Source organism: Hoplias malabaricus, chromosome 1 (genome assembly GCF_029633855.1).
Source record: "Hoplias malabaricus isolate fHopMal1 chromosome 1, fHopMal1.hap1, whole genome shotgun sequence".
Lineage (NCBI taxonomy): Eukaryota > Metazoa > Chordata > Actinopteri > Characiformes > Erythrinidae > Hoplias > Hoplias malabaricus.
Window position 1 is genome coordinate 39,256,919 of NC_089800.1, and position 13,059 is coordinate 39,269,977.

General features: G+C 41.1%; 1 protein-coding gene across 7 annotated transcripts in view; it reads right to left on the minus strand.

Annotated features, from left to right (window-relative positions):
* Nucleotides 1-5,896: 5,896 nt before the first annotated feature.
* hip1 (huntingtin interacting protein 1) overlaps nt 5,897-13,059 on the minus strand; it is a 48,372-nt gene continuing 41,209 nt past the window's right edge. For 6 of the 7 annotated variants that reach the window (XR_010801732.1, XR_010801735.1, XR_010801731.1 and 3 more), the window contains 8 exons: nt 12,147-12,205; nt 11,855-11,948; nt 11,164-11,264; nt 10,963-11,068; nt 10,736-10,859; nt 9,800-9,861; nt 9,114-9,720; nt 5,897-8,316 (listed from right to left, as the gene is read on the minus strand). Coding sequence is in view for 1 of the 7 variants with exons in the window: in XM_066662518.1 (XP_066518615.1) it covers nt 8,306-8,316; nt 9,603-9,720; nt 9,800-9,861; nt 10,736-10,859; nt 10,963-11,068; nt 11,164-11,264; nt 11,855-11,948; nt 12,147-12,205 (675 nt within the window). In the remaining 6 variants the exon portion in view is untranslated. The remainder of the gene's footprint in view (nt 8,317-9,113; nt 9,721-9,799; nt 9,862-10,735; nt 10,860-10,962; nt 11,069-11,163; nt 11,265-11,854; nt 11,949-12,146; nt 12,206-13,059) is intronic. The other variant, XM_066662518.1, reaches the window with a different exon arrangement.

The following is a 13,059-nucleotide window of genomic DNA, read 5'->3' on the forward strand; positions in this document are numbered from 1 at the left end:
TACTGTTCTGCTTTGGACTACATTCACAGAAAGTGCGTCTGAGCTTTTAGAGAGCAGGAACGCAGAGGTGAAGCTTGCCACTGCTGGCTGATCTCTCTGGGGAAGAAGTGAGTCAGCTGAAAACCAAAACCCTCGACGAACAGCGCAGAGCACTGAGGGCAAAGTGCTCTCGTGTTGGACAGACAGCAGGCAGTAGGAAGGAGAGATGGTGGTCGATACGGATCAGGTTGTGCTTGTACACCACCAGAAGGGTGAGCCTCGAGGGAGAAGCCTCCTTTTTTGGGAAGATGAGCTCATATCTGCATCTGCCTCTGCCTTGGCCTCTGCTTATGGGAAGCTTACTGAGCTGAGAGGCAAAACATCACAATTAGCAAAGCATGTACTGTAAGAAAACCTGGTGGTTTAGAGTTTCCTTCCCCAGGGGTGCCCAGTCCTCTGCGTATATCACATATAGTATTTCTGAATTTTATTAGGTGTACAATAAATTTTAGAATATTTTTGTGCAATGTATAATTGTAATTCAAAATTTAAACATTCTCCAGCTAAGTTTTCATTTCATGGTAATTGCTGAGTAGTATTTAATATGACGATTGGTGTTTTATTTTAAAAAGATAACAAGCACAGGCTGCACGGTTGTGCAGCAGGTAGGTGTGGCAGTCTCACAGCTCCAAGGAGGTTGTGGGTTCAAGTCCTGCTCCGGGTGACTGTCTGTGAGGAGTGTGGTGTGTTCTCCCTGTGTCTGCGTGGGTTTCCTCCATGTGACTGTCTGTGAGGAGTGTGGTGTGTTCTCCCTGTGTCTGCATGGGTTTCCTCCGGGTGACTGTCTGTGAGGAGTGTGGTGTGTTCTCCCTGTGTCTACGTGGGTTTCCTCCGGGTGACTGTCTGTGAGGAGCGTGGTGTGTTCTCCTTGTGTCTACGTGGGTTTCCTCCGGGTGACTGTCTGTGAGGAGCGTGGTGTGTTCTCCCTGTGTCTGCGTCGGTTTCCTCCGGGTGACTGTCTGTGAGGAGCGTGGTGTGTTCTCCCTGTGTCTGCGTCGGTTTCCTCCGGGTGACTGTCTGTGAGGAGCGTGGTGTGTTCTCCCTGTGTCTACGTGGGTTTCCTCCGGGTGACTGTCTGTGAGGAGCGTGGTGTGTTCTCCCTGTGTCTACGTGGGTTTCCTCCGGGTGACTGTCTGTGAGGAGCGTGGTGTGTTCTCCCTGTGTCTGCGTCGGTTTCCTCCGGGTGACTGTCTGTGAGGAGCGTGGTGTGTTCTCCCTGTGTCTGCGTCGGTTTCCTCCGGGTGACTGTCTGTGAGGAGCGTGGTGTGTTCTCCCTGTGTCTACGTGGGTTTTCTCCGGGTGACTGAGAAGTGTGGTGTGTTCTCCCTGTGTCCGCGTGGGTTTCCTCCGGGTGACTGTCTGTGAGGAGCGTGCTGTGTTCTCCCTGTGTCTACGTGGGTTTTCTCTGGGTGACTGTCTGTGAGGAGCGTGGTGTGTTCTCCCTGTGTCTACGTGGGTTTTCTCCGGGTGACTGAGAAGTGTGGTGTGTTCTCCCTGTGTCCGCGTGGGTTTCCTCCGGGTGACTGTCTGTGAGGAGCGTGGTGTGTTCTCCCTGTGTCTACGTGGGTTTTCTCCGGGTGACTGTCTGTGAGGAGCGTGGTGTGTTCTCCCCGTGTCCGCGTGGGTTTCCTCCGGGTGACTGTCTGTAAGGAGTGTGGTGTGTTTTCCCCTGTCCGTGTGGGTTTCCTCTGGATGCACACGTTGGTAGGTGGATTGGCGACTCAAAAAATTGTTAGTGTGTGTCGCCCTGTGAAGGACTGGTGCCCCCTCCAGGGCGTGTTCCTGACTTGTGCCCAGTGATTCCGGGTAGGCTCAGGACCCACCATGACCCTGAAGTGGATAAACACTTACAGACAATGAATGAATAATAAGCAGATCATTTATTAAGTTTTAAAACGGCAAGTTGGAAGAATTTGTCACTGCATTTGTATTGAGTTCCATCAAGGAAACGTATGTGCATTGATTTGTTCTGTTCTTGGGGATATTATTGTATCCGAAAGCAGGTGTGAGCTTGGTTTGAACAATTTAAAGATGGTGATTTTGATGTTAGCACATTAATGGTTATTAATTTATTTTAAATAAAATGAAAGTTGTCATTGCTAATGCTATGCAACAATTACCAGAGATTGACAAAAAGCAGGTGAATGTTTGAATTTTGAATATAATGTACATATCAAAACCCCTGAAAACATTCGTACCCCTGATGATTAAACTGGAAATGGTTCCAAAAAAGGGTCTACTCCTAAATACTCACTTAACTTTAGCCCAGATATTCAGTCCATAGGACCTTGGGAGAAGGACCAGTTAACATGACTAACTACTTAGTGCCACAGACTTGTTAATAGCAACACTTGGTCTTCCTTTAATTCATTTCAAATCCTAGAGCAAAGGATGGTGCTCACAAAACACACCAACACACCACCACACCGTCAGTGTCACTGTGTCACTACAGCGCTCGGAATGATCCACCATCCAAATCGCACCTACTCTGTGGTGATCCTGAACATTGAAGAGCAGGTAAAAATGGAAATAAAGAAAGTATGCAGAGAAACAGATGGACTACAGTCTGTAATTGTGATCAGTGGAGCTGATAAAATGAACAACAGGTGCGGATTCAAGGTAGCTGTTCCTAATCCAGTGACCGTTAAGTGAATCTTTGGTCTTCACACAGCACTATACCTAGAGAGTACACAGTGTGCTGATGCTGCTGGAGCTCCCTGATTGTCTGCTAAGGATTCAGCTCTAGTGCTGTGCAGAGGCACAAATCACAAAGACCTGCATGAGTTATAGCTTCAGGGCCAAAAACATACAGCAGTGCAGCAGTAAACAACATGGCACTCGGGGAGTGACTCAAGACTGACTCAACACACTCTCTCTCTGAATGCTCCAATCCAGAGTTTAAGATGAGATGGAAAAAGATGCAGGCGAAAGGCAAAAATACTGTCACAGTGAGGACAAACAGACTAACACAGAAGTGGACATCCAGGAAGGATTCTGTACATAATTATTTCAAACGTATTAGTTATATCAAAACAGGACTGCACTCCAGGTTTACTGTGGACATGTGAAATTTCAGTAGAACTGTCAGGACAGATGCACTAAGATGGCACTGTCATTAAATTCGTGCTAATCCCTGCATTTCCGATTATAATAATTGAGTCACTCCCAAAATTTATATTTAATCAACAGAAACAATGTGTGAGAATATGAACAGTATGAGGCTCTTATACAAGTGTAAGTTCCTAAACACTCAATTACCAAGGATTTTTGGATTTGCTTCTCTTTTGTTTTCATTCATGAGACTGGGCTTGCAATCTTTGTAACGGATTATAAAGAAATTTGACTTTCATTTATGAATGCATTTCAAGCCCATTGTTTTCTAGTTTTTGCCAAATTTTCTCCCTAAATGGTAGCCGTCTCTCATCCCACATATGAGTGAATCTCCCCATGATTGTATCTGCCACTAGCCTCATGAGAAAAGAGGCAATCACGCTTCCTTAAACACACAAGGCCAGCCCACCACTTCTTTTTGAACTACCAGAACTTTTTGAAATCATGGAGATAAAGTGGGGTGTATAGAATCAACACAACTAAACAAATCTACATTTAACATGTAATATGGTATTTTTGTGTTCCCTAACTAAAGGTACTAAATATGCACACTTATTTTTTCCTTTACAATTGGGCAAATTTGGCACCTGCGACCTGTTACTTTTTTAACGTGTAAAACTTGCAGAGCACTCACTGGCCAGAGAGACTTCACAATGAAATCGACATTCAGCACAAAGTCTCATCTCATCTCATCTCATCTTCTTCTCCGCTTCTCCACTTCAGGGTCGCGGTTCAGCACAAAGTCAGTTTGTAAAATCTCCAAGCTGCAGTAGAGATCACATTTATTTTTATCCCACTCTTGTAAAACCTATTTTGAAGAGGTTCAACGTGGATTGGTGGCCAATTAAAAAATTAGAGCTGGACATTGTGAAAGGGAATGAATAAATACTGAATCTAAACTGATATATATATATTTCAAAACCTTGTCTAAAACTACATTTTAATATTTAGATGCAAAGATGTTTTTGGAAAATTGAAAAGTGCACATTTACTCTGAACCTGTTTTTAATTATAAGTTTAATTTTCTATTAAATGGAGAAAGATTTATAGGGCACTGAGACTTTGGAGTCAGCCAAACTTTACAAGATGAAGACTTTCTCCTTCTATAAAGTAAGATTTAAGATTTCTGAAATAACTGTATGACTCACTGTAATGACTTTCAAATCCCATGATTTTACATGTAACAAATATTCCTAACATTTAACGAAACTAAGGGACATGGAAATCCTTAATCCTTCAAATGGCCAGTAAACTTTTACAGATCATGTGACATCACTACTGTAATTCTAGTAGGCTCTGGGAAAGGGACCATGTTCTGCATTGTACATATAATGGAACTGTGTAACATTACCCTTATGAACTCGTTCAATCATCTCCATAAAAAAAGAACTTAAATGAGCTTAAAGGACACAAGTTTAAACTCCTCTCTGTGCTTCTTCAAGATTAGGTTAACGTCAGCTGACACGATGTAATCATGGGCAGGGCAGGGCAAAGCCAAATTCAACTACGGCCCACAGTCAGCCATAGTTAATTTTTCAGTTGTCAGCAAAAACACCCAGTGGTCAATTCTGGCTATGCCCCTGGGGTGGGGCAGTTATGTGGCATCCAGTGTCTAAAAACATAGGCAGGTGGGCAGGCTGGTGATTTTAGGCATCATAGCATGTGACTTCAGACGTTCTGCAGGTCAGCTTGTATAAACGATCAAAAGAGCACAAAACTTAACAGTGGATTGTTTACAGTTTTTACTACACCACTGGTGGTGCTCCAAGGACTCCTAATGCTATGTCAGCTAGAGGAAATTCCCAGGACTGGGATATGGCACAGTGGAACTGACACAGCACCTTTCAGTACATTTGGGAAAAGTGGGAGTGGTCCAGAATTAGTACCTGATCTCACTAATGCTCTTGTTACTGAATGCAATCCAAATGCTTCCAACCTATAGTGTAAAGCCTTCCCAGAAGAGCAGAAACTCTTACAGTCGCAAAGAAAGTACAAACTCTGGGTGAGCAGATGTCTAACTACTATACTGGTAATATTACTGGTGAAAAGAATTTTGCTGAAAATGTGATAATCTAATCCTTTTTTAATGGATATTTATGTTTTTTTATTGTGGTGCTGGATATATAAACCTCTCGCTAATCCTTTGAATTCACACCAGCATCAACTTTTGTTACAGGAAAACTGCATATATTCATAAACATGGCATTGCTGCAGCTTTATGAAGTGCTCCTTATTTCTCCTGGTTAAACAGCTAGCCTCTATTTTGAGCGGCTTCTGGTGCCCCCTGGTGGTAAACCATACAGAAGCCTGTTCTTGATTTTTCTCTGAGCAGGATTAAAGCAGTCGCAGCATGTTCTAGAAAATTCTCCCTCCAGCAGCAGTTAAATAACTATCTGAGTGGACTTATGCAACAGAAATGCACTTAATCTGACATTGTATATTAATTACTTAACCTTTCATAATTTTTGCCGCACACACCAAATGCTCCCTCCACACACACAAAACCCTATTATATTGCTATTGTTGAATGAAATCTAGGAATGATCAATTATGCAACTGAGATTACAGAGCGTTTTGTTCATGGTTTCTGTATTTGGACGATGTAGTTACTGTGATGTCATAATGCTCTTTATATCAGTTTCAAAAAGGGACTGAGAAACAAACTCACCCAGCTATTATAGAAATGAGAAATATCTAATGGTGGATAAAACAAAGGCAGTTGAAACAGCTAATAATAGTAATGTGTTGAAATATTTATTGGAAAAAAAAGAAAAATTAAAAACAAACCCCACATGTAGTTTTAGTACATCATACAAAGATAGTTTCCAAAATGTTACTGCGTATTCATATCTCTTTCTGACCGGCTAACATGAGAGGCAGTTGGAAGGCTGGTAGAAGACTACATATATGAACTGAAGCAGAGAGGGAAGACATATAAAACAAAATTAAAAACAATAACAGAGATGGGAGGTGCCGACACACCAATTAAATTAAATACCCAGTGTCACAACTTCATGGAAAAGCCAAAGCAGTGCAACATGAAAGAGTGAAGGTGTTAAGACGTAGAAATACATATTGGGCCTTCTCACTCAAAACCTCACACAGAGCCATTTCAAACACTGTATTAATACTAATAGAAAGCTTTCTCTCATACACTCACACAAACACACACCTCATGGTATACCCACCTCAGGCTAATGGCGTTGCACCTGATCATCTAATCTGTCTGATCATCTGTATGGACTCTGGTGGTCTACATGCTTGCGTTGCCTTGTGGGGGAGCTGAGGTAACCATGGTTTTGTAGTTAAGTGAAAACTGCAACTTCCTGTGCCTGGGTCAAGCTTATGTATTTCAGGGCCCTATTATGGGCTGTGCTGACAAGACAGTGGCGGTCTACAAGGCTATCTGGTCTAGATTGCTTAAGCGTCTCTTCAAAAGCCTTTTGCTATTATCTCTCCCTTCCTGTCCTGGGTACTCTCTGTCTGGACACAGCTGGAGAGCATTATCTTGGAAGCTCTAAGATGCATCGCAATCCACAAACGGCAATATAATCAAACGCAGCGGCTCACTTTCCCTGTCCCTGTTCTTCTTGTATCACCAAAACAGGCTACAGAGCTTTAAAAATACAAAGAAAATCAAGTCTGCAAGCTTTAAAGGTTTACTGAGGGAATGTGAACTCTGACCCTTTTCCCCTTGAAAGGCACGGATATCTCTCCTCACCCATGTGCTGATGACTGTGTGGACGTGGAACCGGAAGTAGAAAACTGGAGTCAACAGATGCACCGGTGGAATTAACAGCACTTGACTAGAGTGTGAACTCAGGCTGCCATTGTCTATCTGAGAAAACATTCTCCTTGATGACTCCAGCCTGACCCCACTGTTTATGACAACCACATCCTCACCAGTAAGATATATAAAAAAAAAACACAACTTCTCTAATGCAATTGAAGGGTGTCAGAGCAAATCGAAGGAGAGTGTTATTGAGCAGAACAGAGCTTGTTGTCCTGAGCACTCTTATTAGAAGGTTCTTTTTACCTAAAGGAGGTCACAAAACAGTCAGAATATTTTCAGTCATGGGCTTGAAATCTGATGAAATGTCATGGTTGACACTACTTGAGCACATGTTAAATCAGGGAATTTTTCTGATTTGTTTCCCTTAGGTAACCCCCGATCTGCTTATTCTAACACCTATTAAACAGTTAAAAGCCCATGATTTATAACTACTACTTTTTTTTAAGAATCTACAGCTTAGGGTGCAAAATTAAAAACGACTAAATAAGAAAAAAAAAAAGGGGGGGGGGGGGCACTCACAGACTGGACATATGTACACGGAAAGTTAAGCAAGCGAAAGAGAGCACGAGTTTAGTTCAGTTCTCATACAGTCCCTAGTGTTTTTGAAATGTTAGTCCACAGTGGGGCATCTTCAGGCTTACAACTCTTATTACTCCTATTAGCCCAGAGTCCAAAAGAAAGGCCACTGCTGGGGCGAGGAACTGAGGGAGTTGAGGGAAACTGTCTGAAGAAAGATGGGCCCAGGTCAGGGACCTCTGGTAGTGGGGAAAATGGGGGCTTGTGAAGCAGCAGAACCCTGGACCCAGAGGTGTCCACACACTGAGGAATGAGTTCTGGAAGAGGAGGTGAAAATCACACACTGCTGCTGTTTGAGTTCGGAAGGTCACAGCACAGTGTCAATAACAACTCCCAGGGGTGTGGAGGCTCACCCTTGTGCAATGCGTCCTAGGATGGGTTGTCACAGAATTGTGCTAAATTGTGATGGGGCAAGTAGCCTGCATGAATGGAGAAGAAGGAAGTGTTGGAGAAGGGGGAAAAGTGTCATATAAAGTAGCATCCAGGTAAGCGAGCCTGCAGTTCTACTTCTGTCCACTAGGGCACGTCCCAAACTGTCCACAAAGCTTGAAAGGCTGTTTGCTGCCACTAAAGAGATCTTATCTCCTCTTTTGGCCCTCCTGGGTGCCACCGCAGGGTGAAAAAGCACCTTTTCATTTGACCATTAAAGACAAGAGAGAGACAGTTGAAGAGTAGGATGGAGAGGGAAGAAGGAGAGGCATTGGGCGAGTAGGGTGAGTGAGAGTAGACGAACTTCTGGAGAACAGGAACGACCCTGGGCGGGGCTGCTGCACACTGGGACAGTCCTCAGCCAGTTCCTATGGTGACAGATAGAAGAGGGGGTGTGTACTTTGACATGTATATACATGCATGTGTAACTCATGTCAACATAAAACACTAAAATGATGTACAGTGGAATGTTGTCTAGTGCACAAGCAAATTCTTGTACTGTCTCTTTTAATACAGGCATTAAAATGTTGTTAAAAATGTCAGTTAGTGTTTATTATTATTCAAAGGAAAAAACAAAACAAAACTGTAGCTTTTTCATTAGCAGTGCAGATAAGATACTCCAGATTATTTTAATGCCTACTTCTAGAGGACTGTTTTATACTTTCATATATATATGGACAAATCTTATTTACTTATTTTTTATTTGCGCTACACTTGAACATTACTATCCTCCCTTTCTGGTGTCCATCTCAATTACTTTACTCTTCCAAGAACTGCGCATTCACTATAGTGTTAAAAATGAGTGTTACTATAAATATCAACTGATGTAATGGTTTGCACAGCACCGATTTACATGGGGTCATTTCCACAGTTTGTTGCTTTTTTGAGGTACAATATACAGGAATTTGTACTGTGGGGAAAAAAAAGACACTGAATTAGGAATTAGTGGATATGGACACAACTAAACATTGAGAGCCAGCCACGATAATTATATTACCCCATGTCCTAAAGCTTAAAAAAAGACGGTGATTGCACACTAAACAATCAATAAATTAGGAACTTTCTACAGTTACAGGCTGTATGCCATCTGCTGCTTTGCATGCTGGACTGTGAATGGACGTATTTAAAAACTCAAGCAGCACTGCTGTGTCTGATACACTCGTACCTGTGCAACACACATTAACACACCACCACACCGTCAGTGTCACTGCAGCGCTGAGAATGACCGACCATCCAAATCGCACCTGCTCTGTGGTGGTCCTTTACATTGAAGAATAAATAAATTGAAATGAATAAATAAAGTATGCCAAGAAAAAGATGGACTACAGTCTGTAGTTGTAGAACTACAATTAGCCCCTCTATGGTCAGTGGATCTGATAAAATGGACAGTGAGGGTAGATACAAGGTAGGTGTTCCTAATCCAGTGATCATTCAGTGTATATCCAGGTGTTGGCATAACAATTTCCAAACCGCCCCCTCACCCATTACTTGCAGGGGTATTCAGATTAAAAAAAAAAAACTTCTATACAATAATAACAAGGAGGTCAGCTATAAAAAGCAATATGGACAACATTTTTAATCTGTACTAGGACTTTTATAATTGTGTCGTTTTATGCAGGTTTATTGAAATTGTGCTTTAGATCCTTGTCCTCACCCTCATCATCCCCACCCCATCCTTCAGCCGCTCCAGCCAGCTCATAATGCTTCTTCCTCAGCTCACCCAGACGCTCCCTCTCTTTCTGTAGCCGTGTCTCTAGCTCCAGTACACGCACCTGCAGGATACATTCGAAGGTTAGTCCTGTCTGAGAATGCACTCTGACACAAACAGAAAGACTCTTCAAATTTTATTACCTGAGAGTCCATCTCCTGCCTCTTGATCTGGGTAAGTGTCATGCTGGAGAAGTCCATTGTGTCTGAAATGACAGAAGTAGAACATATGCAGCTGGATTACCATCAAAGGGAGAGGCGTAATTAAAAAAAAGGGAACTGGATTCCACACCATCAAGACAACTGACTCACAAACTACATAAACATGTGGAAGCTGAGTTCAGATAAGATGATGAAAAAAGCATTTCTGAATTATATTAGTATTAGTTTAGTATTAGTATTAGTTTAGTTTAGTATTAGTATTAGTTTAGTATTAACAGCTGTTTTGGTTACAGTAAATGCACTGATACTTGTGAGAGAAACAGAACTGTCAAAGGGTCGCAGAAAACTACAGCAAACAAGCCACTATAATTAAATAACATTAAAAATGTAAAAAAAAAAGTTGAATATCTGAATGTAATATAAAATATTTTAAATGTGTTACAAGTCATACAGTGGCTATAGACATATTTATTTATTAAAGCATTTAATAAGCTGTGTAAATAAATAAATATATTTTGTCTTTAATAGCAACAGTTTATGAAAATGCTTCAACTAATCTGGAACTATCAACTACTTTCAGCGCTAATGACATGGTAAAATACATGTTGAAGTGGAAAATGAGACAAGTTTCAGTGATAAGAAAAAGTGACAGGCTTAAATATATGTTGCACTTAAACAAGAATAAGCTGCATAGTGCTGTATTCTCTAGAGGCTATGCTAAACCAGGTTCCACAAGTGTTGTTAAATGTGGAACAAGCACAAAGTAACTGTGGAGATCAGTGAAAGTCCAAATGTAGCATCTCCACCCACTGCCAGTCTCAAATGCAAACATATAAACACAGGGGCAAACACAAGCACACACACACACGCACACAGACACAGAGACAGACACAGAGGCAGACAGACACACAGACTCACCAGTCTCCTCAATCTGGGATTTGCCCGACTTTGTGGAAGCCACAACTCCTGCTGTTGCCTGAGTGACTCCTCTAGAGGCCTGCTGCAGACGAGCAAGGTTTGCATTGTCTTTATCTGCCTTCACCTGCATGAGAAGGAAAGAATAGACAAATGCAGTAAGTATATTAGCTTTGTACTTGTGTTTAAATCCTGTGAGTTACACAAAGTGTTAAACAGCATGCTTGTACCTTTGAGGCTGCGACAAGCTGGGCTGTGCTAGCAGCAATTTCATGTGAACACACCATAAGTTCCTCAAATTTCCCCTTACCCTGCACCACCAGATCAGCTGCATCACTAGATAAAGAGACACAAACAACACACACCAATATTAGAATGCAGGAAGTGTTGAAAAAAATTCAATTCTGCATGTAACACTAAAAATCCCTTACACCATCATAGTAGCACCCCAGCCCACAGCCTTAGAGGCTGAAATGAGGCCTTCAGTCCAGCGGGAATTCTTGGCATAGAACTCTTTTACAGATGCTGCCCCCTGAAATCAGAAAAAAAGGTTTTCAATTAGAAATGTTCAAAGAATGTATTTTAAAAATATTATTTAAAAATGGTTACATTCTTGTGTATTTCTGGTTTGCCCAAACACACTTATTAAGATTTATGAACATGTGTGATTATCCAAATTGTAAACAGCTCAATGGCCATTACTTTCTTCCAAATGACTGCAACTCGGTGCTATTTTTAAAAGAAGATACTAAAAATAAGCTCTATTATAAGCTATTATTATTTCATATTATTGACCAGAAAAAAAATTAACAAAAATTTGTTTTAAGCCATAAAGTAAGTTTTTATTACCAAAAATTGAACAGATCTTTCATGAGAAGTGTAGATCTGGGAAGTCAGCACTAGCTTAGCAGTGTTAGTTATAACACTGTCACTGGCTCATATTTAAACCTGTGTATATAGTTATGTTGTCAGCGTGAAACCTATGCTGTGGTGTGTGAAGCTACCCAAAGGTGCTTTTTGGACCGCACATCACTTTTTAACCATGACCTTCACAGAGTTAATTTCACACAGGAATATAAATGTTAATTTCTAAAGAACACCACCTATTCCCTTCATGCTTACCCTGCCACTCTCTACGATGTCCCGCTGTAGATCTTTAGAGGCCAGTACCAGCACTTTAATGGCCTGCATGAGCTCTGTGCAAGAGGCTAGAATCCTGCAGGAGCAACAGAAAGAGCATAGTTTAATTTTTGAATGCTCCAGACACTCAGATAGCCATACTTTAGCAAAGTATCAAAATAAAAAAAAACAAAAAAAAAAAAACACAACATTTTAAAATGATCATTCCCAGTTGAGATGAGCTTGGAAAAAAATTATAATTAGGTGTTAGGCACCCCACTGGGTGTTGTGTTACCTTTCATTTACTTCCATTTTTATGCCAGTGTCGACTGCTCGGGATTTGTTTAGCATTTCCTGAGAAAGTACGGGAAAAAAAATTCAATTGCATTGATAATTCTCCCCTTTCATCAGTGTAGGAATGCACAACCTTTCAGCATTGGTCATTTTAATGTGCGCATGTGAAACAGTTGCATGGAGCAGGTTTGTCCACCTTTGTTGAAAGAGTAGGATTTAGCCGTCTTACCAGTTTTAATATCAAAGATCAAATACAAACCGAGATATCATAATCTAAAATTGATAGGATTTTTATTTCACTGGCAAAAGACAAATGTGGATGGGACTGGCATTGTATTTCTCCATTTTTTTTTCTTATTAACAAATAGAAAAGAAAGACTCTGTTAGTCTCTGTTCCACAGCCTATAATAGATTAGAGAAGTGGAGGGAGGTGGGGTGGGGGTGGAGGGAGGTGGAGAAAATACACAGAAAATCCAAAAGAAATCCAAGAGAGATTAACACAACGCTTGTCTGAATGTGGAAACTGTTTGAAAAACTGCATTGCTAAATGGACATGACCAAGGTTGTTTACCGATATAAATAACTGCTTAATTTACAACATTCCTGCTGCTTGACACAAAAAGCATCATATTTGCACTGTTCTCATTTACCATCTAAAATCTGCCCAATATCATTTGCTTTACTCTAATCTTGAAAACTTTACACTCATATTGAAAACATTTAGGGGCAGCCCCAGTGTAACAAAATTAACAAAAAGCCTGCAATGAAAATGTCTTAACAACTACTAAAAATAACACAAGGAATAGGACATGGACATAAACAGCAGAGGTAGCTAAATTAAATAAGCCAAAAGGAATGGGAAGTGGGTAAGGTTTTATTTATGCATGTGTTATGATGAGTCTGTGACAACAAGC